This window comes from Sphaerodactylus townsendi, linkage group LG01, assembly GCF_021028975.2.
Source record: "Sphaerodactylus townsendi isolate TG3544 linkage group LG01, MPM_Stown_v2.3, whole genome shotgun sequence".
Taxonomy (NCBI): domain Eukaryota; kingdom Metazoa; phylum Chordata; class Lepidosauria; order Squamata; family Sphaerodactylidae; genus Sphaerodactylus; species Sphaerodactylus townsendi.
In genome coordinates this window covers 89,618,970-89,646,664 of record NC_059425.1, presented here as the reverse complement: position 1 = coordinate 89,646,664, position 27,695 = coordinate 89,618,970, and the positions used below count along the sequence as shown (strand labels likewise).

At 42.0% G+C, this 27,695-nt stretch overlaps 1 protein-coding gene across 1 annotated transcript; it reads left to right on the top strand.

Moving 5' to 3' along the window:
* The first annotated feature begins 560 nt into the window (after window positions 1–560).
* On the top strand, window positions 561–26,669 carry LOC125427553 (sulfotransferase 6B1-like). Its single transcript, XM_048487114.1, has 7 exons — window positions 561–974; window positions 9,019–9,155; window positions 10,559–10,648; window positions 13,793–13,919; window positions 18,378–18,472; window positions 21,910–22,066; window positions 26,127–26,669. The coding sequence occupies exons 1-7, from the start codon at window positions 773–775 to the stop codon at window positions 26,255–26,257; spliced, it is 939 nt and encodes a 312-aa protein (XP_048343071.1). The 5' UTR covers window positions 561–772; the 3' UTR covers window positions 26,258–26,669.
* Window positions 26,670–27,695: the final 1,026 nt, after the last annotated feature.

Below are 27,695 nucleotides of genomic sequence, written 5' to 3'. Positions count from 1 at the left end.
AATGAAAATGATGCAGGCAAAGGACACAAGATTAAGAAAGGGAGAGGCAGTGGTGGAAGATGAGAGAGTGGAAAGAGGCACACTAGTGCTGAGATATATAGAATTGAAGGAGAAATAGGAAGGACAGGAATAAGAGCTGTGGCTGACTATTTGTGTTGCTGATGCAGACAGAGGAGTCAGGGGGGAGTTTCATCCCACACACAGTTAGGACTACTGGTCTGGGGCACAGGTCAAACAGAGCTGGCATACATGGGCTTCTGCCTGGCTCTCCTGCCTTGGTTCCTATTGCATGATCCCTGAACCAGTAAGGCAGAAATAGAAACGCTGATAGTTCCATAGTAACATTTCCCCCCTTTCTCTTCAGTATCTGACACAAACTGTGAAATTCTTTGTAAATCTGGACAAAATTATAGATTGGGTACTATTGCAAAATGAGCAACTCTTACAACAGTCTGGTTGAAAGTATAGTTTGAACTGTTATATAAACACTAACATATGTGTAAGGAGCAGCTCTTCCAAGCACCCTAGAAATACATTCAAATGTTCCAGAAGTTTGAGCTCTAAAGGGGAGGGAGAACAGAGACAGAGGCAGGGCAAGGGTTTTGTGGGACTGGACAAAACTGTTTGTTCATGCTTAAAACATCTGCATTTCTATTTAACAGGAAGTGATCAAGTTACGGAAAGTGTTCTGAAGCCAAGTTACTTCTCTGTCTCTCTTCCCAGAATCACTTGATCAACAGAAGAGAAAGCAGCAGGCAAAGAAAAAGACAAAATGCTCCCTGTTAGAAAGAAGTTTATTGAGGTTCTGGAAAAGGCAATGGCAGAAGGTGAAAAGATGACTCGAGATGAAATGCTGTTTACTTATGATGGGGTGGTGTATTCTACTGCTCTTTGCAATCCAGAGGTCTTCAATGCTCTTGAGACTTTCGAAGCAAGGAGTGATGATGTTATGCTGGCTGGATACTGTAAATCTGGTGAGTATAATTTGTATTGTATAAAAAGAATGTTGTGCTAGGCTTGATTTAATAGACTGGTGGAAATCAGCAGGTTTTTTTTTAAAAAAAATGGCTTCAATCATTCTCTCTGCGCTGTTGTCCAGTTCTTCTTTATTCCATTTTAATGATGAGAATCTCTGAAATTCATTTCCAAATTGGACCTTGCACAGCTTACCATAGTACCCACTCCTATTCATCTCACTGCCTCCCCCCCACCACACACACTGCAATCTTACTGCGGGAGGGGGGACTGGTGAGCAACAGCCCAATCCAGAGGGCTCTGGCAGCCAGGGACAGCGCCACTACTGTTCCACCATGCTGCCTCTAGAGGGCTTCTAGGCAGCATGGGAAGGCAGAGAGGATTATAAAACCCTGGCAGCCTCAAAAGCCCCCATAGACAAAAACAGACTTTTGCCAATCTTTTGGGTGGCATAAGTCTGAGGGCTAAGCTGGGGGCTTAGTCTGAAAGCCTGGTGGAAAGCCTGGTGAAAGCGGACTAAGGTCACTTGTGCCTCCAGGGATACCCCTAGCTCTGTATGCCCTTCTTGCAAGTGTAAGTGCCACTTATGGTGGCAGGATGGGCAAATTCACCAGTGCAACCCTGTGCTGGTTCCAAGAGCCAATTTATCCCCCAATGGGATAAATGGGATGGGGCTGGCTAGCAAATGCTCATCTGAAGGACAACTTCCTTCTCCCACAACACAGGCTAACTTCACTCCTCTCAAAACATTGTCAAAAAGTCTTTTGCAGTCTGGGAACAGAACTAAGAATTCAGAGGAGATTATTCTGTTCAGCCCTATGCTGTTTATATAGATTGTTGAGATATAAGTATCTGCCTGTTGCCTGATAAGCTCTGGTAGATCAGTCTGGACAAAGGTTGATAATTCTGGCTTGTGCAATTCTTGGAGATTTGGAGGTGGTAGTTAGGAGTCAGGGATTTCAGTGGGACTGCAGTGTCTCAAAATCTGTACCCCAAAGCTGCCATTCTTCCAGGAGAACGGATCTTTATAATTTGGACATAAATTGTTAATTCCGGTTCATGTCTGCATGGCCAAGCAGGGGCACTGGGTCATATTGGAGTCTCGCGGGATGTCAACAAAAAAAACCCCTGCTGCACCTTTGTGCGAAGGCCTGTGGCATAGCTGATTTGCATGCTGTCCATGGGAAGCCTGGCCATGCAAATCCCCCGGGGCAGCTGCATTTACATCAACTGCACTCCACTGTTTTTGGCCCATGCGGAATCCACCATTTTGCAGAAGACAAAAAATGAATTGATGATTTGTAGTTCTGCAACTACAGTTTAACAGTTTAAATCCTATTAGTAAGAATAAATGAGAATTTTATAATTGTAATTAGAGAGCTAGTACATTTTAAGTATGTTTATATTTGTTGCAGATGAAATCAAGAGCTTTCCCTTTGTAATGCATTTTATGTACTTTCTCTATTTCTCTATTTTTCTGGTTTTTTGTTTTGTTTGTTTTTTTCCTTATGCATGCCTTCAAAATCTTTATTTTTGAAAATTCCAGTCCCCCTGAAACAGTTTTTGCTTTCTTTAAAAATATTTGAGACACAAGAAGAGACTATAACTGCTGTGAAAAAGAAAAACAAACCCTCAAGTCTATCATTCAATAAGCAGCTAAACCAGAAGGTTGTTCTTAATGATTAATTATTCCATTTTAACATAGCTAGCATATACTCCTCTGACTGCACTCTGCACTCTATGGAAAGATGTGGGAATCAACTGTGTAGGTATGATGACACTGGGACTTTATGTATTAGTACATATTTACAGAACAAACAAACAAAAATTTAGAATTTGCAAGGGTTTTTAACAAGTCTCATTTTAAGTAACAGCATTGAAAGCCCTTAGGGGGAGGGCGGTCTATAAACCGAATATATAAATAAATAAATAAATAAATAAATAAATAAAGTCCAAAGTTTGCAGTTAACATGACATAAGCAGGGTAATATTTAAGCTAATCAATTCTGCACTTGGAAAAATGCAAGATAAATTAAAACTGTAGAGTTGCAAAGATAAATAAAGCGTTGATCACATATATAGACCTCAGGCAACTTCAGCACTTTCAAACGAAGGGTTTCTTCCTTTTTATTTTGATACTTTTAAAATTAAAATGTGTCAAAATAAGGAAACCACCTTTTATTCCTTCTCACCCTATTAAAAATAGCAGCCCTGCTTCCAGGAAAAATAGTTATCTTTTATTTGCACAATGGCCTACTTTTTGTCATATTGATAAAAGCAAAAGATAGATATTTACAAAAATACATATTTACAAAAGAAAAAGGGAAGATGCATATGGATGCACAAAGAATCTGCATGACCAAAGGAAAAACCTGGAAGATCAGGAGAGAATCTCATCAGGCAAAAAATATATCATTGGTCTACAATTGCACAATAAGAAGAGCCAACACTTCAGCTGGGTAATAAAATGGACTATGTTTATTCAATGATTTATTCAAATTTCTAATTCGCAACTCATTAATGACATAAAAAAAACACAATGTGGTCCATAACCAATTAAACAATTTCCAGAGCATTATAATTATTGAGTCCAGATGTGCAGATGATTTCTGGTGAATAACCACAGGACATGTTCTTGGAATAAATTGGGCTGCAGCCCTTTTATTATATTTACATCATAAAGGTGGAAGCTGAGCTCACAAGAGGAGCACATCTGATCACCAGCCGGTCAGCACCCCCTGTTGACCCCGGGACCACCCCAATCCATCTGGGGGAGGACAGAAAGTCAGGGCCACCGGGACGCCCACCCTTTGTGACCCCCGAACTTCTGGGGTTTCAGGCTCAAATTCGCAGAGGCCTCCACGGCATGCCCATGAGCCTGCCCCACCCCAAGCCTCTTAAGGAGGCCCCCAAACACGAGGAGGTCCAGGTGTGAGCCCAGCCTCCCCACAAAGATGTGCTCCTCTGCCCAAACCACCACAGATCTGAGAACTCAGCTCCTGCCACAGCTTCAAAAGCCTTCCAACCATTCCAAGAGGGCCCGCCATATGGCACATAGCCAGATATCCAGTCCTTGTTCGGAAAGGTGTACGCCATCTGAGCGAAAGAGGGCTTGCTCCCGGGTGGTTATTGCAGGGTGTGGGATCACTCTTCCACCGAGTTCCCAGACCACCCGCACTGCCACTTCGCACACCTTGCGGCATGCCTCGTTCACCTTAGCCGGATACCAGGCGTGCCTCCATATCCGCCATGGCAGAAGCCGGGACCAGAATATGGTAACATCCAGCAGTATCTTCTGGACGTCTCGCAGATCAGACACCATCCATAAGGACAGTTCGATTCCTTTCAGTGCTGGGAGGTCATTCTCGCCAAGGAGAATGACAAGCCGTTGAGGTGTTCCATACCTCTGAAGCACCTCCTGGCTGGCTGGCAGTAAAGCTTCCCATTGCATGCCCTGCTGGCCAAGCCATACAACGTCTTCTCCTGTACCAAGGTTCAAGTCAGTGCCCCAAGGAGTTGAATGCGCATACACTCCAGCCCAGTGGACCTTACTATGCCTGATGATCCATACCTGGGTCTGGTTCCTTTGTAGCTCTGTGAATAGTAAAGCAAAAGTGAGGCCCCATATCCATTGTATATCCAGCGAATGCTACCCATCACCATCCACAGCGATGCCCGTAGTTGGCTGGAACTGGTGAACCCCTGGCTCCCTGCCAGGGTGTGAACATTTCCCTACATCCTACGCCCCATCCATGGGGCCCTAGGGCTTGATCCTCCGTGGAGATCCCCAGCCAATCAATCCAGCCATGCGCAGTTATCATCATATACCCTAATGGAAAGTGAAAGCCACCTCCACAGAGGCTGCCCAAAGCAGGGGGTGATGGAGGGGAGAAGGCCAGCCACACCGCCCCACTCAAGGCTGGAAGACTGCTATTGTCCAGAGGCAACTGAAATGCCCCACCCCTGTAAGAACTTACCTCGCCCCCACAGAGAGGGGGTGTGTGACAGGGGATCCAACTTCTTGGCTGGAAAATCACCTAGAAAAACCCAAGCATTGAACCCAAAGACCCTGGATGGGGCAGCCGACAAATCATTAATAGCGGTCATCGAATCCTTCCGGCAGCGACCATATCCATTCCCTCACCCGGCAAGCTAAGGTACCGCCTGACATAGTCAAACCAGGGAGGGGGGAGGTGGTGAACCCCTCTCTCCCTCCAACCTCCACTCTTCTTTAAGGACCAGGCAGGGGGTGATGTGAAAGATCTCCACTAGCGACCCTGGAGAGCTGCTGCCAAGGATTCACCAGGGACCTTCTGCATGCTGTGTGAATTCTCAGACCCTGAGCCATTCACAGCCCTGAAAAGCCCCACTCCCTTCCCCCAGGGGCCTCCATAATCTTCCATTGCCACGACCTCTCCTCTGGGTTCTGGAACCTTACTGTCCAAGGTGAACTGGGGCCAGCCCATCATGCTACAGGGGCCGTCAACGTGGCATTCCCCACATGCCACTAACTACTAGAAACTGCTGCCCACTGTCCTGAAAGGCAGGCAACTGACCGGCCCCACCGGTGTGGGGACCTCAGAAGAAAAGGCAGGTGACCCACAGGATATAATATGTCCCAATTCTTAACCAAAAACCGGTTCTCAACCAACACCAGCATATCCAGCCGAGCATTCCCCTCCCTCTTTTTTTTCAAAGGGGGGCACTAAACCCCTGCACACTTAGCCACCAGTGAAAAAGAAGGGGAGGCCAGCGCCCAGCCAAATGGCAAAAAGGCACATCCATGCCCGCTTGGTTAATACCCTGCAAATTGGTCTGCTGGATGCCTTGAAAAGCCCTGTCATGCTAGCTGTGAACTGCCCGAACCCCACTCAAAAACTTGAGGCATGTGAAGGGGTCCTGCACCAGGCCAGCTGGTGGATTCCAAGGCCAGATGGCGAGGCCCTATGGCCATGGCCAGTAAACTCCTTTGCAAATCCCTTACCTGTGGCACCACCTGGCATGTCAGCACCGCTAAGGAACTTCCTCCTTATGGGGGGCCAAAAACCCCCACACCCACTGCGACCGGCAATCCCTTGCAAAAACTGCCCGGAAGATTATTGCCCATGCTGGTGCCCAAAGCTCCCCCCTTTTGGCAATCCGGGAGCAACCCCGTGTTGCAGGGGTGGGGAGAAGAACCCACAGCTCCCAACTACCCCATGTGGCTCAATGGAGATGTTTCCTCCCAATGCTGGAGGACCCTCCTGGACCTGGGTAACCAAAAAGAACCCAAAACGAATTTCCAGAACTTATCAGGGTGGGGAGGGCTGGGAGACAAAGAAGTTACCAGGGAAAACATCCTGTATGAGAGCTCCCAAAGGCACCTGGTGGGCCACTGCGAGTAGCAGAGAGCTGGACTAGATGGACTCTGGTCTGATCCAGCTGGCTTGTTCTTATGTTCTTATGTTCTTATGAAAGGAGTGCGGGGAGACCGAGAGTCGCACGCCTTAGCCACGTCCTTTTGGCCTACAAGCTGGCACATCGACCAAGGTGGTCGTCGAACTCTCCCGCCTGGGAGCCCACCCGGGGTAACGCCCATTCAGGGCTGGGGATCCAGGCCTCTGCCAACCCGCCCGGGCCGTATTGCCGAAAAATGGCCAGAGGGACCTCCGCGATATCAGGGACTGACCCAGAGCACTCCTCCTCCTGAGTCTCAGCTGGGCTCTCCTGCCCGGGAGGTGGCATTCCCGCTCCAAGCCTCGCTCTTGCTAAGCTGTGGGACAAGTCTTCCACTGGGCTACCCTAGCTATGTTGCAAAGATTCGGCCAAGGTGGCCCCCGAGCCCTCAGATAATGTCTCTGCACAGGCTCTGCCCCCAGCCCCTTGCAGAAAGTCAGGGGAAAAGTCACTCGACCCAGACAGCTGGCCTGCAAAAACAGATCCCAGGCCTGAAGACTGAACCGTGTCTGCAGACGTACTACCCACTGGTCAGATTGCCGCCAAAGGAGGGGCCATGAAAATCAGGGGCAATAACTCCTGAACCGGTTGGATGTAAGGGGAGACCTCCACAAGGAGCATTTCTTTCAACTTCCCCCCTTCCTCCACCACAGTCATGGCCCCGACAGCCACCATAGGGAACCCGTAGCTGACTGGGTCTCCCACCCAGAAAAGTCCCACCCCAGCCGGGACCGCGAGATCCTGCCAGGCCCTGTGGGCAACCTCCTGCTCACACCCGCCATGGCTAGCTCTCCCACAACCTGGTTCATCAAGCATCCCCCGCTGCTCCTCCTCACCGCCATGTTGAGCAAACTCCTCAAGGCTGCAAGGACTTCCTCCCCACCATAACAGCAAGTTAGGTATAACAGTTAAGGGGAGGAGGGTAATCCCAACACTCCCAAAACTAGTCCTGCCCTCGCCTTACTGCTAGCTCCCTTCAGCAAAGAGCACCCTCTCAACTTTGTTCCAGGAGTCGAAGAGGCTGGAGCAACTGCGTGCTGCCTAATATATAGTGTGCTCCACCCTTCCAGCTTCTGCATACCATGTGATCAGGGCCGGGTCTGGCTCAGCCGCCTGGCCGACCCAGGGCACACATGTTCACCCACCGGAGCTCATCATGTGCCCTGCCCCCTGTCACTATTACGGCTTAGATTATTCTAGGGCCATTATTAATGAGGAAACTATCAAAATGTCCATATCAGTGTTAAAACTGGTATACTAAAAATAAATATAGCATAATATTCTGCCTGTTAACGATTTCTAGTTGGCATGTTTCTGGTGAGTTAATTCATTTCATGCAGCCGCTAAAAAGGTAGAAACAGAAATGGTAATGGTCACATCCCAATTTGCTAAAAGGAACTGGGTGAATTATCTTTTGTTTCTATGTTTGTTGGTATCTTTTAAAAGTCTATTCATCTGGAGGCAAAGGCCATTATGTGAAGAACAATCCAGGAGAATATAGTCTATTGTGTCTGGTACACCATCATCGCAGGTGAATAATCAGTCTTAAAATGGGATATACTGGAATCTTCTGGTGGTTATCAATAAAGGCAAATAATTTAACCAAGCTAACATAAAAGCTCTCCACTCCCCTGGAATAATTAGAGTTTTTAAGTAGTTAACAAGCAACCCGTAGGGGGTTGGGATGCCAAGTGCATTTGGAGAGCAGCTTCTTGGAGTATGTGGTGACCAGAATTGCCTTTTATGATTGTACATTCTTTGTATGTAAGATGTAAAATTCGTCACAAATCACTAGGTCCTCCAAAGCTTTTCCTAGGGTACGGATTTTCTCCTGAATTGCTTTGGACTAACCTGATGGATTCATTTTTTCAGGCAAGGGTGTTCTATAGGAGTCCAATGTGGTTCTAAAGCGAGTTTTTAACCAAAACTTAATTGTAAGCCAAACTTTCATTTCAACCAAGTGCTGTCAGGCATTTCTCTGTGTGCATATTTCCAATGCAGTCAATTGAAAATTGATTATGCTTCAAAGAATAAAGCCTGATGCAAGAGTTTTGCTACTCATGGCAAACTGCTTTGGTGACCCCCATTCAACCATATTAATACGATACCTCTTATTGTTTAGACAGAAGAAATCCATTTTAAGCTAATGTGATGTTGCTTAAAGGCTATCATCCCTGGCAACTGTCTTTTCAGGCTAGCCCTGTAATGAATGTCAGTTTGATGTTTTTCTTTTCATTAATTAGTAGAAAGCTCATTGGAATTCCTATTCTGCCTTTACTACTGAAGTAAGGGTTTATTTAACAATAAAGAACTTCAATGTATTGTCGAAGGCTTTCATGGCCAGAATCACTGGGGAGTTGTGTGGTTTCCAGGCTATATGGCCATATTCTAGTAGCATTTTCTCCTGACGTTTCGCCTGCATCTGTGGCTGGCATCTTCAGAGGATCTGATGGTAGTGGGGTGTCCAAGAAACATGAGCCCCTCAAAAACAGAATTTTTTGAAACATATCCCCCTGTCACTAAAAAGCAGGTTCTCCAAGTATCTTGCATAGGTCATCAGGTCAGCAATGTTCCATTTCCAGTTTTTCCTTCCCTTTGTTTTTCCAGGTACTAACTGGGTTGGCCAAATAGTTACAGATTTAGTAATAACATCGGCAAAGAAGCATGAACCACACAAGTTCAATGAAAAACTACTGTTGGCAGAATTTCCTTACTTCGAAATTGGAGATACTGAAAAGTATAAGGTTAGCACTGAATATTTTGCAAATATTTTAAAGACTGTAAAACAAAATAGTTATACAGATGCTGTACTACTATCTTTCATTTACTCTCTTCCTTTAGTTCCTATTACTTCCTCAGAAATGTTTCCATATTACTATTATCCTTCATTTGGTGAGACCTACTATTGCAGAATGATTCTCAGTTGACTGAGTTGTTATGCTCACTGTTCTAGCTTGCAAGCATTTGTGGCTTGCATTAACTGTAGTTTGTTCAGTACAGATAACCCAGCAAACTATCATTAATTACATATCAGAAACTTTGGACAGCCCGGAAACCACACAGCACCCTTTGGACAGAGAATTTGTAAGCATGGGAAGAAAGAAGATTCTTCTGTTATTTTTGTGTTAAGATTATACTGCCGTGCTGTTCTAAACTGTATATAAAAAAGTTTTTTCATTATTCCAGTGGGAGAGATGTAATAATTTTTCCAAAACATCTTGTTATTGTGTTGTAAAAGTATTTTGGTTACTTATAAGTAAATTGCTACTCCAGTGGGAGAACAAAATTTTGAAGTAATTATTGTAGCCTGGTTGGTACAAGTTTTCTTCTTTTCACTCAAGAACCAAAGGACAGCATGTTGGAAATGGAGTGGGAAACGTTTAATTTTGTACCATTTATAAACTGACTTGATTGTCTTGGTCTTGTGCCTTATTTCCAGATTCAGTGTGCCATCTATAAAATTAGAATAATAGCTGTTTACCTCAAAAGGTGGTTTACAACACATTGAAGACTGAAAAGCACTTTATACAGAACTGCTCTATACTAGTGAGAAGATGCATCATTACAGATGCCACTTCTTGGATAAAACACTTGCAGTGGCTTTTCCATTACCTTAATTGAAGGGGGTAGTTCTGTGTTCACAAAGTTGCCCCTACCCATTGAAGCAAAAAGGAGGGCAAGGGCTTTATGTGTTTTCTAGAGAACATGTGGGACTGTGGATCTGACATATATATGTATGTAGATATAAAGCCATCTGGAAGATTCACTAATCTTTTTCAATCTGATAGAACTTCTTAGTACTGATGGGACCACAGATGGATTCCCATTTACTTTCTTAACTAGAGCTTAAAAAAATTCTGGAGCTGTTAGTGAGCCATCCATGACCTTTAAATATTATGATAGAAAGCAAAAGTTGCCCCCCAAAATGTCTTTGTCTTCTAGAAGCAAAGGTGTTGGTTGGCAAATTGAAGGTACTGAAAAGAAGTTTCAAAAGGTAAGATGAAAGGCCCATATTGTTTCCTAAACAGCATTGCCAGCAGCAGACGGCCAAAGGGGCATTGTGAACAAAGAGTAAAGAAAAGTCTGTGCTTTCCTCTAATGGATTGTTTGTTTTTCATATTGTGCCTATTTATTTTGGCTGTAAAAGAGGATGAACACCCACCCCTTCAGGAGAGTTATGTTTACTCACCTCCGTGCTGATAAGCTGCCAACATCTGTCTTTGAGAATAAAGCCAAAGTAAGTAACCCTTTTATTACACTTTGTAGTCATTCAGATTACTGATAATGCTTTCAGTGGTCCATTCACATGGCCTCAGGCCAATTAATTATAATACCCTCCCCCCACACACAAAGTCATCATCACATTGTGACACTGTAACATAGCACATAATGATAACTGAGTGGCTGCCAACATTATTTATACCCATTTATTGTCCACTTACCATCTAAAGATGAACATATCAATACAACTAATATACCTAATTGTCAACTTGGCCAAATCTGTGTATACATACATCCAGAGACTGGAGCCTTGGCAGACAGGACAGAGCCTGTTACAAACTTGAGATCTGCAGAAAAATCTGAAATCTAAAAACAAACGCATTGAGGGGGGATTAAAGCCCCACAAAATGATAGAAGTAAGAAATGAATGTCCTCCATGACCTTTGCTAGGCAACCAGAGCAGTTCTGTCATTCTTCCAACCCTGATTTCTATTAGTAAAAAGTAGTGAGAGGAGCAGGCCCCTTTTCAGATCTGTTTTGGACTTATGGGGGAAGGCTCAGCAGCAAATTCCTAGAGATTGGGGGGATGAAATTTGGAGAGGGAATAGGTTTGGAGAAGGGAGGAACCTCAGCCAGATCCAATACCATAAAATCCACCTAGGGCTGCCAGGTGGTAGCTGGAGATCTCCTGTTATTACAACTGATCTCCACACAACAGAGATCAGTTCACCTGACACAAATGATCACTTTGGATCATTTGGATCATGGTATTATACCCCACTGAAGTACTTTTTCTCTCAAAACACTGCCCTTCTTCAGACTCCGTGCACAAATATCCAACCTGAAGCTGGCAACCCTAAGTCCACCCTCCATAACAGCCATTTTCTCCTAGAGAACTCATATTTGCAATCTGGAGATCAGTTGTAATTCCAGGAGATCTCCAGCCCTCATGTGGAGGGTGGCACCCTAGCAGCAACTACTGGGTGACTTGCTGTCATTCAACTTGACATCAGAGGGGGAGTCTTGCCTGGCTGTCCTGCCCCCATCATAAGCAAGGGATGGGACAGCCCAGAGGGCCTTCTCTATAGCAGCCCCTACATCTTAGAACGCCCTTCCTCCAGAGGTTCACTGAGCACCTACTGTCTTGGCGTTTCAGCACCTGGTGAAAACTATCCTCTTCTCCTGGGTATTTGGCTGACCTCCCCCTCCTCCCACTGAAAGAGCCCCTTCGAGACATCCATACACCCTTCCTTTTTTGTGGATAGGTGGGGTGAGTGAACGATATTTTAGATTGTGTCTGGATTTTTAGAATGGAGTTTTTAGAATGGGGTTTTATGTGTTTTATTGTGTCTTTACTGTCATAATTTTAATGCTGCATGTTTTATTGTAACCTGTCCTGAGACTGTTGTAAAGGACAGGTAATAAATAGAAATAAAAATAGATGACAGTGATCTGCCCCCGACAGAAAATGGGAGAGAACTCTATAGCATTATATTTGGCTGAGGTCTCTTCTGTCCTCAAACCTTGTCCTCAAACTCCACCACAAAATCTCCAGGAATTTCCCAATCTGGAGGTGGCAATCTTAGTCAGGCTTGGCTCCAGTGAGTTCTTCTTCAAACACCAAACTAGACCTGGGAAACACTGGGCCCCCACTCCCGCTGCCTTTTTACAGAGAGAATAAATCATTTGAACTCTGTGATTGCCTAGCAACAGCCACAGAAGAAATTTGTTGCTTAAAGCCACAAGAACTTCTTGTATTATTTTCATTTTTCTAATGTACCCATTTTTTTATTTTACATTTTTCTGGAAACCTTGGACCCTTTTCAGGTTTGTAGAAAGATTCATCATGCCCATCCACATCAATAGGCATCTGATTTAAGTATCCTCAGATTTGGTCAACTTCGCTATAAGAATATAAGATATGGAGACAAGAAAGATTGCAAATGTAAATGTACCCTTCAACCACAAATTGAAGCTTGTTACAATAGAGCAAGTGCCTTAGAAGTTGGGAATGTATCCATCATACATTCATACCTCACCTGGGGAAATGCATCATAGCTACGTCTATTTCAAATTCGTTACTTTCATTATGAAAGAAGTGCAAACAGAAGATTCAGATTAATTCCTCTGCCAGTATGTTCTTGTAATATGTAAAGCTGCCTTTAAGGCAGTGGTGGGATTCAAATAATTTAACAACTGGTTGTTTATGAGCACCATTTTAACAACCGGTTCTGTCAAAGTGGTGCGAACCTGCTGAATCCCACCACTGCTTTAAGGGCTTGGATATATACTTGTCAGTATAGAATTCATATAAGATTCAGTGTCAGTCCCAGCCCTGGAATAAGATAAGGGGGTGTTTCACCTTTTAGACTTAGTGCTGGCTTTCCCATCCAACTTCTATATTGTTGCTTCAGCAGCAGTGATCATTGGTACAATGTAGATGCCATCACAAAGAATAGCAGTATTGGTGATTCTGAGCCAAAGTGAGCTTCGATGTGAAAGTCGAAGTTCACCTATCATCAACAATGCAGTCCAATTATATGCATTACATAGGCCTGTTCCACACAAGCTGAAGAAGTGATTGAACACTGGCATAATTCATGCTGGTGGAGCTTTGGGACCGCTCGCACTGTCCCGTGTGGGCAGCCCCGAAGCTACTGCAGTCCGTGCAGGCACCTCCACATGGATGCACCTCTTTTTTTGTCATCCCTCACTTATCTTCTGCAGGGACAGTAGGTAAGTGAGGGAAAAACCGGAGGCGTCTTTAGTTTGGAGAGGAGACGGGTGCCGTTTGCACAGCAATAGCTGGGAAACATTGTTTCCCAAAAACATTCACACATTGGGTGAGTTTTAAACAGTGTTCCCTTGCCGATGGTGGAGAAAAAGCATAGCGCTGCCTCGTTTCAGAGGCAGCAGCCGTGTGAACAGGGCCCCAGGGACGGTGTTTTTACCGTCCGTGGAACGTTGTTTTTAGCCCATGCAGAATGGGCCACAGAAATAATTCACAATCTAATGAGTCTTACTACCAAAGAATACAGCAAAAAGACTGGGGAAAATGTGATGTTTGGGATAAAGCTAATAGGATTTGATACATTTAGAGTACCATGATGTCATCCTATGTTGCATTTTATTCCAATTTTGTTTATTTATTTGTTTTTAGATTCTGTTGCTGCTTCGGAATCCAAAAGATGTAGCTGCATCTTTTTTCCATTTTTCGAACACTTTTTCTCCATACCCCCCTTTCGACAACTTCAATGACTTCTTCCGAGCTTTAATGGAAGGACAAGGTAGATTTTTTTCTATCAATGTTTAACACACATGCATGCTCACAAAACACACTAACACATATACAAACAAGTTCAATCAAATCTCCCTTGTAATCAACTAATGTCCAATGAAAAGAAAATAGGGAATATTTCATAAGAACATAAGAACATAAGAATCAGAGTCCATCTAGTCCAGCACTCTGCTACTCGCAGTGGCCCACCTGATGCCTTTGGGAGCTCACATGCAGGATGTGAAAGCAATGGCCTTCTGCTGCTGCTTCTCCTGAGCACCTGGTCTGCTAAGGTATTTGTAATCTCAGATCAAAGAGGATCAAGATTGGTAGCCATAGATTGACTTCTCCTCCATAAATCTGTCCAAGCCCTTTTTAAAGCTATCCAGGTTAGTGGTCATCACCACCTCCTGTGGCAGTATATTCCAAACACCAATCACACGTTGCGTGAAGAAGTGTTTCCTTTTATTAGTCCTAATTCCCCCCCCCCCCCCAGCATTTTCAATGTATGCCCCCTGGTTCTAGTATTGTGAGAAAGAGAGAAAAATTTCTCTCTGTTAACATTTTCTACCCCAAGCATAATTTTATAGACTTCAATCATATCCCCCCTCAGATGTCTCCTCTCCAAACTAAAGAGTCCCAAATTCTGCAGCCTCTCCTCAAAAGGAAGGTGCTCCAATCCTTCAATCATCCTTGTTGCCCTTTCAATGTTCAATTTCAATGAACAAATCAGTGGGTCTTTCATACAGCTTAGGGGAAGAGGGGAGAAAGGATATTGTGTAGAATTATTCTGGAGATAGAGTCTGATTCAGCAGTTCCTTTGAGATCCTCAAATCTTCTTTGCTGATGCTCCCATTTTTCAATGAAAGGGACCAAGAGAAGTGAATTGCAGAGACTGTTTCAGCAGCAAAAGAACTGGATGATGAATAAGAACTGTCCAGTACAGAGAACTCCATTTCATGGTCAAGGAAGCTTGAGATGTTAATGGCATAGCTCTTGGGCAAAGATAGACTGGACTTTTTTTCTTTTATTGCTCATAATATTTATGGCATGGCCAGGGCATCTAAATAGATAGCACTTTTATTCAGACACATTATTCATGGAGCACTTTCCTTGGGGCTCTTCACCATGCAGTGGGGTTGTATTTTATTTATTTGTTTGTTTGTTAAATTTATAGGCTGCCTCCCCCCCGAAGGGCTCGAGGCAGCTCACAATGTGGCTGTACACTAAGATAGCAAATCAACAACACAAACTTAAACCCATTAAAACTTAAGCAGCAGTTACTAACAATAAATATGAGTTAAAAATTAAAACAACAGAGGTTGTTTAAAAACAGGCGCCCGATCTAAAGGCAAAAAAAGGGAGGGAATAGGCAGGCCCCGAGATGGAATCGGGGCCCAACCAAGATGGAAAAACAGGCAGCCTCAGTTTTCAGTGGGGGCAGTAGTGGGGTTTCCTCATGTTATTCTGTCTACACATGAGGAGATACCTCACTACCTGCTGCGGGGTTTGCCTGCCCCCACTTCCAGGTTACTCCCAGTCCTTACAAGATTGCTGGCTTTGTTTTTGAAGCATTAAATTTTTATATCGATATTACAGCATTATATCGATATTTTCTGGTTATAGCAATATCTTTTGTCTTTTTCACAAAAGCTGGCCTTTGATCCACTGGGATACCTGTGAGGAGTGCGGAGAGAAAAAAAGAAGTGAAACCCTGAAGCAAGGATTTCCCCACTCTCATTAACTGTTGGGCTTCTGGGTCAGCCATGACATAACACGGAGTGTGTTTGCAATGAAATCTCTGCCCTGCAGGAAACATACCCTTACTGCAGGGCAGAACTCCAGTCTGCACTGACTTTTTATAGATTGTTTAGATGAGATATGTATTTCTGTATTAATTGCTCAAAATTCTGATATGTATGGGAGATGAGATTTTAAAGTAAAACTAAATGGAAGCACTGGAAGTATAGGTTTTTTTGATTATTTCATAAGCTCAAGTAATTACCATGAATTAGTAGTATGGTCTGTAGTAGCTCTTCCTTTCCTGAATATAGTTTAAATATTTGACATTTATTGTTCCATATATGATAACAGTCTTTGTTGTAAGATTCTGAGCATCACTTTACTTTCGGGAGAAATAAATACAATAGTGCAATAGTTGCTGCAGTCTTTGACTTGTTTGGCATTGGAATGTAAATTGAGCATGAACAGATGGTAGGTCATTGTTTTTGGTTAGCATAGTCTTGTCAAGATTTTGATGAACTCAGGTTCTTTGGCTTGGAATAGCTCTATTGACCTACTCCTGGTGATTTGTTTTTCCGAACCAGCTTAGTCCAGCTTCCACTTTCCAGAGATATAGGTTCTTCATTAAAATTTTATTCTTGAAAGGAATCTGACATCCTTTCATCTCTTCTGTATAGCTCCTCAGTGTTTTGTTCCCACCTTTTCCTTATTTTGTCCTGTCAGCTAGTATATTTCTGTGTTGATTTCTCAGCATGCCTGACTATGCTTTACATTTCTCTTTGAGTTCTTGGATTTTATGGAACAGATCTCTTGTCCTTCCCGCCCCACCTTTTTGTTTCTTTTGGTATTCTCTTCTGTTTCTTTATACTGCTTATTATAATAGTTTTCTTTGCCTCTAAGTGGAAGTTGCATAGAAGCTTTTAATTTCTTCCTCATCAGCATCTGTGGTTGGGGCATAAACTTGAATTATGACCATGTTGATAAGCTTTCCATGAAGCATGATTGATTGATATTATTCAGTCAGACTTTGTATTGTAAACCTTAACTGCATGTGCTGCGTCTCACCTCACTATTAGAGCAATTCTGTTTTTTCTTTGTCATTTCCAGAGTAAAAGAAAAAAGAAACTTCGTAAATTTCTGATTGAAAATGCCCTAATGTACTCCTAATTCATTCACTTTTTGGATTGCAACGTTTAAACTTTCTATTCCTTTCTACCAGACCACAGCCACATAGTCCAGAAAACCCACAACAACCAGTTTCTATTCCTTGTTTCACAATTTCCAGCTTACCTTGTTTCATATTTCTTATTCTACGATCCTATTACATTTGTCAAACAGTTTTAGACTTTTCTTTTGCATCTATTTATGTTAACAACTGAACATTCTTTCAACTTTAGTTTAGTTTCATAATTAAGAATAATGGTATTCATAGTTCTCTTTAGCTCTTCCCTAGTAGCTGACAAAATGCCATCAGGTCTGGGGGTTTCATCTTCAAGAACTATATATTTTTTTGTCCTTTTGGATTGTCACATCACAGGATTTCTGAGATAAGAGTTGATCAGAAGTGGTTTACCATTGCCTTCTTCTGTACAGTGCTAACCAGGGTTAGCTGACATGGTACTGCCATTGTCTATAAAAGATCTTCCACCAGTGTCACTTTCTATTTCTGCTGCTGCTCCATAGCTACCCTTTAGAATTTGTCCACCTCCATCATCATTGGAACTGCTCATTCTGGTGTCTCAGGTGTGACCATGCCTCCTTGAATGACTCTGCTAGGAGTTTAGCTTCTTGAAATAATCTAAACTCCTTATGGTATTGTTCTCAACTTTACTGACACATGCAAACTCCTCACCACGTTAAGCTGGGTGTCCAAGTGGCATGAGAGGTCTGAGGGGTGAGAAATCCATTAGTAGTATTAACTTGAATTTTTTCATGTAGAGTAGGTAGAGAACCTTGAAAGCTTTGTTCAGGATTTTTCTGTATATTATCTGCAGCCTCTTCCACGATCCAAACATTTAGTGTTACAGTTAAGCCCATTTGTTATGAATACCATATTCTCTCATATGAGGACTTTTTAAAAAATGATGCTACACAAGGCCTTCTCACTCTTGGGTGCACAGTGTGGTAGATGCATCCATGGTTACTTACAGTGTAGTGCTATGCAGAGTTACTCCAGTCTAAGCCCACTGAAAAGAATAGGTTTAGATTAGAGTAACTGTCTTTAGGATTATACTCTAAGTTTTCAAGGCATAAGTCAGCTCCTTGTGACACACCACTTGGGAATCACTGGCCTATTCAGTCCAAATAATGCAAATTCAGTAGACAATCACAATCAGTTGTGTTACATTGATCAGTAACACAATAATGCATTATTATAGGTTTGTAGCCTAAAACGTAGGCAATATTGGGTTTTTAAAAAACTCATATATTAGTCCCTAATTTAATTATAATTCTTCAAATGTAAAGATATTTGGTAATGAACAATTTAGAATGAAATAGACAATTTCAAGCAACACCAAAAAAAATGAGACATATTCGGGAACAGATAACATGTAGGAGGAAATTTTACATCCCCCATCCCAGAAATTGTGACTCAAACATTTTTTGTTGTGCTTAGTCATGTTGTTTAGGAGATAGGTAAGTCTGGAACTATAGTGAATAAATGTTTAAGAGCCTGTACTGTTCATGTTCTAATCACTGTTTCATGATTTCTGATTTCCACTAGTGCCCTGGGGGTGCTACATCGAATATCTTTGTGTGTGGAACAAGTTTGTTGATAAAGACAATGTCATGCCAATAACGTATGAAGAAATTAAAGAGGTAGGATTAATACAGTTTACAGATATCAAGTTGGATCCAGCAGAGTTTTTTACGAAGATAAAAGGGTTCCTGACTGAGGAGCCTGTCTATACTGGCTCCTGCCTCTAACTGCTGCCCAAAATGCATTCTGATATGATGTTCCTCGGCATTACCTGCCCGCAGTGAGATAATTTCAGGGTTACTTTGAGCTTCAGAAGGAGGGGGAGGTAAAAAAGTCATGGTTCACCAGTAGAAATTCTTCTGTCCACAGAAGTTACCATGTAGTTCAAGCAACTTTTGCTACAACTAAACAATAAATGTAACTAAAATAACTGAAGCATTTTACTGGCAAACCTAGCCGGCTTAACCCGAGTGACAAATTGAAGTCAATGAAGGAATGCTATTTATTATTCCTGCTCTAAGGAGCTCAGTCAGGTATTGATGGGCTTTTGTTTTCATTTTACTCCTACAATCTTTGAGGAAGGTTTTGTAAAGAGAAGATAGCAAACCCCAGAGCACCCAGTGAGCTTCATAACTGGGCTGAATTCAAAACCTTGACTTCCCAGCCCCTCTCTTTAACCACTGTTTGAGACAAGCTCATTTTTAAAATGTGGGCAAAGTGCTGTATTTTAGGGATATGTACCTACCTATCTACTAATTTTTCATATTTACTGATATAGGGTCTGATTTGATATATTTACTCATACCATTCTCAGGACCCAATCTACATTTTTTTAAAGGGGAGCAAAAGCACAAAATGACACCCCCCGTACATAATATACATGTTTTTCTTTGTATGTAGTTATATAATCATTCCATATAATGATATAATATAGTATGTTGACCTCTATGAACTATTAATGAATAATTACACATTTACATTATTTTGTCAATCTATAATGTTTGCATTTTCCCTCACACACAAAATCCAACCCAAGAAGAATGTTTTTCAGCCTAGCCTTTTCCCAGACTTTTTTTATACTATAGCACACATAGTTTTGTCATGGAAACATCAAACACACCTCATACTCCTTCACAGCCTGATAAAGTACAGCCCAAGAAAAGCTTTATCTGGTAATTATGCTGCTAGAAGCTAAAATGACTGGACTGAATTGAAGCTACTTAAGTCACTGGAAAAGACTCTCTGGAAGAGACAATAATGCTAGAAAATGTTGGAGGCAATAGGAAAAGAGGAAAACACAATATGACATGAATTGACCCAATAAAGAAAAATATGGCCCTCATCAAGGCTGTTGGCAGAAAGACATTTTGTTGGTCATTGATTTAGAAATCAGAAGTGACTTTAATGCACATAATGCATGTGAACAAGCCCTATGTTCTTGTCCCCACCTTTTCAAGGTGAAAAAAAATGAGGTTCTTTGGGGAAGACCAAGGTCAATTCCCCACTTCAGAAAAGAATGAGATACACACTGGGTTGGTTTGCTGTGGGACCTTTTGAGTGCGGTTTCAAGGTCCCCACCGCAGCTTCTGTCCCTCAAACAATCCTCAGGCAGCAGCCACCAGGATTCCCCAGTGCCCCTCCCGTGCAGAATGGACCCCCGGGTTTCAGTTGGCCCAGCATGGTAATGGCCTCGCTGAAAGGGCTCTAGGGAGGAAAGATGCCAGCTCATCCCTTGCCAAGATAAGCCAGAAGGGCAGAAAGGGGGAAAGATCATCGCCCCCTATCAGCATAGGGTGGGAGGGGTGGGAGGGGGCAGCAAAAAGCAATATCCACTCTCCTCAGACTCCCCTTACTTCTTGAGGTGAAGGAAAAGAGCGCCTCTGAGCATGTAGTGTGGTTCGGTTGACAGCCTCCAGTTGACTGACCCCACATTGGCACAAATAGACGTCGATCTCAGCTCCATGATTTAAAAAAAGCTTCCTTATTGGGCAAAAGGCTCCACGTCACTACCAGGGGCGGGAAACTCAATCCCGGAGTCACCCCCGAACTTTCCCACTGCCCCGCGCTCTGTGCAGGGTTTTCAAAAAGGTGCTCTTTCATCCAGGAGCAGAAATGACGTGCAAGGGGGGGGGGGAGGAGAGCAGCAGAATCAGGGTGGTTGCGTTGTCGCCGCTGGTATAGTGGGGAGTGCTGCTGGACCCCGGGTTACTTGCCACGAGTAGCCCCCATCAAACGGTGAGTGAGGAATCGACCCAAGCCTATCAGATGCGGGAGCAGGTCTACTTGTGACCTTTGGCAAAACCACAACTCCCAGTTTTAAAGCAGGGCAGAAGGGAAGAGCTCACACTCTTCCCCTCTGTCCCATGTGACTCCAGACTGCTCTAGGGCTTGCAGTGCCTAGGCAGAGCCCAAGCAAGGGGGGTGGGGGTGGGAAATCAGGCATTCTAAACAAGTAATGGTCACCAGCTCCCAAACTACTCCTCTGCATATGAGTATTTAGAACATGCCTTAGGAGCACTCAGTAGTCTCACATGCCCATAGTCTCAGTAGTCTCACATGTCCTTCTACCCTTCCCCCCCTCCTAGCAGCAGTTGAGCCCTCCTGTTTCCTAGCAGCAGCCTAATAGGAAGAATGGGGTGCATACACTGAAGAAAGAGCCATCTCTTCTGGGCAACTGAACCTCCCCCACTTTCATCCTCCACCCAATCTCTGCTTGCTAACCCTAACCCCTTGCCCTGCTAGATCCAGCCCTGACCATTCTCCCTAAGGCTCAAGGTTCGTCGTGGCAGAGCAACGAAATTACCTTCAGCTTGTAGTAGACTGAAAACATTGACTCACTGTGCAATGATTATAAAAAGGCAAATTCTGTGCTAATGATCATCAGAAAAGGGACAGAAAATAAAACTGCCTGTGTAGTAAAACTTTATTCAAGTATCGCCCCATAGAGTGTGCAATTCTGGTTACCACACGTAAAAAAGAATTGAAGAGTAGGAAAAATGCCAAAAAGGGCAAACAAAATTATTATGCGGTTGCATCATCTGCTCAACATGACAAAACTAAAGTTTTTTGCTTTAGAAAGGTGGATGAGGGTTGACATAAGTAAGATCTACAAAATGATGCATGGTGGAGATAGACAGGGTAAAGTCTTTTCCCTCTTCCAATATGCTAGATGGTCATATTCTGGGGAGTAGACAGCAGGTGAGGGCTGTTGAAGGTGAGCCCTGCTTGTGAGGTTCCCTGAAGCATTTGTCTAGTCACTATTAGGCGGTAGATGCTAGATTAGATGGACTATTGCTTTGAACCCCCATGGCTACTCTTATGTTCCTGCATTCAAGATATGTAAAAGTGTGCCTCTTTGCTTTCATCAAACTGCAGTGTCTTCAAACTACATTAATCAGAAAAATGGTTGCAAATGAAGCCAACAAGTTCTGCATCATCACCATGCCTGAACAAGCCAGATTCTTCTTTTGGTAGAATATAAATTTACATAAGACATGGCTTACTTCAGCAAATACATAAACTGATTATAAATATTGCTTTACTTTTCTTGTTACAGAACTCTGCTGCGGGAGCCAAAAAGATAGCTGAGTTCTTGGGCCTGAACCTGGATGACGAAGAGATTTGTGGTGTTGCAGAAAGAAGCCAGTTCAAGGCTATGAAGGAGAACTCCAAAACAACTCATGGTGAATTTGGAAATGTCCTGTTCCGAAAAGGTAATGTTCTGAAAGGGCTGCTGAACAACTGGGAGGCCCTTTCCACACATGCAGAATAATGCACTTTCAATTCACTTTCTTTTAAAAAAAATGTTTTTATTGATAATAATCAAAAATATACATAAATATAAAATAGACATATTGACATAGAACATAGACATACTGCATAGACATAAAACAAACTTAACAAACTAATATTTCTTCCACCCTAACCCTAACCTTCCATCACCACACACCCATACACACACACGTTAAAAACACACACACAAAAAAACTACAAAGAAAAAAAATATATAATACATATACATATATAAGCGAACTTCCAAATAACTCTATTTGTATTAATCTAATATGTAATTCTAACTATTACAACACAATTTTCTGGATATATTGAGTCCATTTTTCCATTGTCTTTGAAAATTATGATCTAGCTTATAATCAGCTTCATCTGCTATTTTTGAAAACTTTGCCAATTCTAGTACTTTGCTTTGCCATTCAAATTTGGATGGATTATGATTAGATTTCCAATATTTCGCCCATACAATTCTGGCTGCAACTATTAGATATTGAAACAGTGACATTTGGGTTTTACTCATTTTTAAATCTATCATACCCAGTAAATACCTTTCTGGTTTTAAGGAGATCTTCCTATTTAGAATGATATTAATTTCTTTATGTATCATTTTCCAAAATTGAGTGGCTTTCTCACAAAGCCACCATTGGTGGATAAATGTCCCCGTTTGTTTGGAACATTTCCAGCATTTATCTGATGTATGATACATTTTGGATAATTTTATTGGTGTAATGTACCAGCGCATCATCATTTTATAGTGATTTTCTTTAATATAATTGCTTTTTGTAAGGTTCAATGTATTCTTCCACAATCTTTCCCATGACTCTAACATTACATTGTGGCCAAGATCTTTGGCCCATTGGATCATATAATCTTTTATATAATCTGCTTCTAAGTCAAGTTCTAGACAGAATTTATAGAGGTTACCAATTAATTTTTTCGGAGAATTTTGTATCAAAAATAGTTGATCAGGTTGCAGGTTGGTTTTGAATCTATTTTTATCCTTTGAAAAACAATTTTGTAGTTGCATATAGAGCCACCAATCTATCTTCATATTATGTTCATTCAAGGTTTGTATCGATTTTAATTCATATGTATACTTGCCTTCGGTCAACTTAATATTAAGAAGGTCTGCATAAGCTATCCATTTTTCGATATTGTGGAATCTTCCAAAGAATGCCTCTTGAGGGGATGTCCAGAGTGGTAGATAATTATAGAGTTTATGTTTGTATTTATTCCATACTTTAAATAAGGAACATCTTATTATATGGTTATAAAATTGTTTATTAGCTATAGTTTTGTTGTAATGTAAGAACGCATGAATTCCGAATTTTAAACCATCTAATTCCAGTGCCAACGGTTTGGGATTTGAAAGACAAATCCATTCTTTCAGCCATGATAAACACGCAGCTTCAAAATATAACTTAAGATTGGGTAAAGCCAAGCCACCTTTGACTTTAAGTTCAGTCATAACCTTATATTTAATGCGTGGTTTTCTTCCTCCCCACAAAAATTTGTTAAGTTGCTGTTGCCATTCTTTGAATGGTTTGTCTGTTTTAATTATTGGTATGGTTTGAAATAAGAATATAAATTTAGGTAACAAATTCATTTTTTCAATTCACTTTCAATACACTTTGCAGCAGTACAGAATAGAAAAATCCACTTGCAAACAATTGTGAAAGTGGAGTGAAAGTGCATTATTCTGCATGTGCAGAAGGGACTGGAAATCTCCCTATCCTGATTTTATTAAATTAAAGTAGTATCTCAATTCTTCTTTGTTTTTCAAATCAACTAGGAGTATTAGGAGCCTGAATTTACACATTTTTAATTGCCTAAAATCAAGGATTCATTCAAAATCAGAGAAGGCACTATGAAGTTGTTCAGCATTGGATTGTGTGATACACACACACACACACACACACACACACACACACACACACACACACAAATATATATACATATACATACATACATACAGATACATATATATTGTATATACTTGAGTATAAGCCGAGTTTTTCAGCCCTGTTTTAAGGCTGAAAAATGCCCCCTCGGCTTATACACAAGCCCTGTTTACCAGCTGGCTCTTCAGGCCTCTGCTGAGGCTGGGAGCGCGTGGCCAGGATGACCTCCCTGCAGCTGCACAAGCAGTTTGTTGCTCCCTCCACCTCCCGGCTGGGTTTGAGGGGGAGTCACTGCCCAAATAAGGAGCTCCCTCCACCTCCCGGCTAGTAAAAATTAGGTGCCTTGGCTTGTCAACACAAAAGTCCAATCATTGCACCTGTCCCTTGAAGCCTTATATATGCTGCCATCTAATGAGATATTCTGCACCGTAAAAACAAGACTTCTAGATCCGGAATATCAATTATTACTATCACAAGCCAGAAAGTCATGTTCCCAATTATATCATAATATCCCTCTTATCCACAGGCATATAGCCAAGTATCTCAATCTTCTGACATTGCCCAGGCAGAGATGGATCCTAACTAGGGCAAGGTTTAATGTCTTCCCATCAGCCATCGTCCTTGCCCGCTTTAAGTCAATTCTGCCTCAGGATGGAGTCTGTGAATTTTGCCCAAATCAGCTGGAATGGATCAGCCATATATCATGGCACCAGAATCAACAGGGGCCATAATTGTGGCAGGGGAAGGTTGTCTGCAAATCCCTGGCAGCAAGGCAAGCATGCGCAGGCACGTTGCCAGGCAGAACCCCCGGTCTTGCAGTAGAGACGGAGGGATGTGAAGCATGGGGGGAAGTTCCTCCCCCCTTAAAAGGTGGCATGCACCTGATCCTGGCCTCCTTGATCGGCCAACACGAAATCGGTCCACCCATCCCTCCCTCTGTTTCAAGGTTTTTGTGAATTGCTGTTTGTTATGTTATTGTTGCAGCCCTGGTGGGTGTGGGCAGAGGATCACATCTTTGGAGAGGCCGAGCCTGCAAGCCAGACCTCTCGCGGTTGGGGGTCTCATTAAGAGGCTGGGGGTGGGGCGGGCTTATGGCGCAGGCTGCGGTGCCTTGCAATCGAGCTCGAAACTCCAGCAGGAAGGGATATCATGAATGGGCTTGGGCCCTGGTGGCATCCTTAACTTCCTGTCCTATCCCCCACTGGGCGGGGACAGTTCAGGTCTCAGCAAGGGTGCTATCCCGATGCTTGATGTGTCCTCTTGCCTCCCCCAGCTTCCCGCAGTTGAATGAAATGGGCTGTGGCCCAATTTCATTCCAGCCACGGAGGTATGTTGTTATTGGTATAGTTAAGTTAATATGATTTGCAACTGAGGAGCTCTGAACATCTGCCCACAATTTATTTGATTGTCTGAAATAAACAAAAGCTAGAAGCCCCTTGCTTTGCATTGTATTCACTTACAAACCCGGGGTCACAGTAGCATCTAAATTGGCTTTTTTCCTCAATAGTAGTGATGTTGAGATTCTTGAAGTTGTTGCGCAGTTTCTTTTGCAGGTAACTGCATTTTGTTTACAAGAGATATAACTTTGGGCCTTTTAATATCTATATTTATATTTTTAGTATTGCAAATTCATGTCTTTACATACACACACACACACACACACACACTCACACTCACACTCACACAAACACACCATATTTAAAGAGCATTTTGGAGGAACTAAACTTTTATGTATATCTTTACAATTAACTAATTAATTTTAAAATTAATTATTTTTAAAGTAACTAATTTTAACTAATTATATATATATTAACTAATTAATAACATATATATTTAACTAATTAAGTTTATTCATTTATCATATTGTAATTATTGTGTTTAAAAATATTTTATAGAAGATTAAATTTTTTAAAATTTCCTTCTGCTAATCCGTTGCTATTTTGTCAATTTGTTGCTGCCCCTGTTCAATGGTTCCTGGTCACGCTGTAAACAACTTTTAACTAATGCCCAATAAAGGTTATTGTATTGTATTGTACAAATTCCTAAATATTCAGCCACCCTAATATATTTTTTTGATTTTCAGGTGGTGTAAGTGACTGGAAGACACTTTTTAGTGAAGAAAACAATCAGGAAATGGACACCATATTTAAAGAGCGTTTAGGAGGAACCAAAGTGGGAACTAAGATAAAATATGACATTTACTGCAAACCTTGAAAACCTAGGAAGATCCACAGCATCCTGGAGGAGCTCATAAATAATCACACGTTCTCTCAGAAAACAGCAAGAAAACAGCAAGATCTAGACCTTCTTGAAATGCATTTAATAATAATCACATTTTACTCTGTGTGAAAGGGCAATAGAAATTATATCTTCGTTTTCCTACTAAAACCTCCAGCATGATTCAGTATACATATATATTGAGACTATAACTCTAATCAATAAATGCCAAATTATTCTTTCAGAAATAGTCTAATTAATTTTAAAGTATGTATATTGTTTCTGATCAGCATGTTGTAATGTTATTCACAAAATTCCAGAAGCTAAAATTGTGATCTTCTGCTATACTTTCAGGTCTGCTGAACTATGTAAAGGATCACTCAGTAAAATAAACAAATGCTTGACAAAATTTGCTTTCCTTGTTTTGTATCTCTACCTCCTAGACAACTGTGACATCTTTGGCCAGCATGTGCCAACCATTGCTACCTCACTGTATAATCTTGGGTTGAAAATATCGTATCTCATCAACACTGTTCTGCTTGCCCAGATTCTAGAGTGTAATAGTTTTTACAAAACATTTTATAAATTAACTGTGTGTCCAGCTGTCTGAGGAAATGTGATCCCCACATAAAACAAAGCTAGAAGTAAAATTTTGGTTCAGTTCTAAGAAACTTCGGGAAAAGAGATACTCAAATCTGCAGACATAATGGTGGTCTAAAAGAAACATTTTAGAAACATCTCTGCCTTTGCCTCTGCTACATGCAATGTATTTCATTATTTCAAACATCATAACAAACCACCACCACCCCCCCAATCACAAATTACTTTAAAAACAAACATATGCACACAAATGCAACTTCACCCAAAGGCCATTAATGCTGACACCATTCAGCCTTGCAACTTTGGAGCCACCATTGTAGCTGCACTCTAAGAAAAAAAGTATCATTATTTCTGAACCAAAATTGGGATGGTGGTGGTGGTAGTGAAACATTTAGCATGTATTCCTGAATTTTTGGCAGGATAGTATCAGTTCAGAAATTTTCTTCTGGGTTCCACAAAAAAGAAGGACAGGAGCAGACATTAAGGACAACTGGCTGGTGACCCACTTTCAGAGACTTCATGCCCTACTTTTGGTTCCTGAACCACAGGTTGGGAAACACTGGTCAATTGATCACCTATTGTATTGTTGAAGGCTTTCATGGCCGGATTCAACTGGTTGTTGTGTGTTTTCCAGGCTGTGTGGCCATATTCTGGTAGATCTTGTTCATAACATTTCACCTACATCTTCAGAGGTCCAGTGTGTAACAGACTTCCCTCTGTGATACACCTCTAAAGATGCCAGCCACAGATGCAGGCAAAACATTAGGAACAAGATCTACCAGATCATGGCCACACAGCCCAGAACACCCACAACAATCAGTGATCACCTATTGTT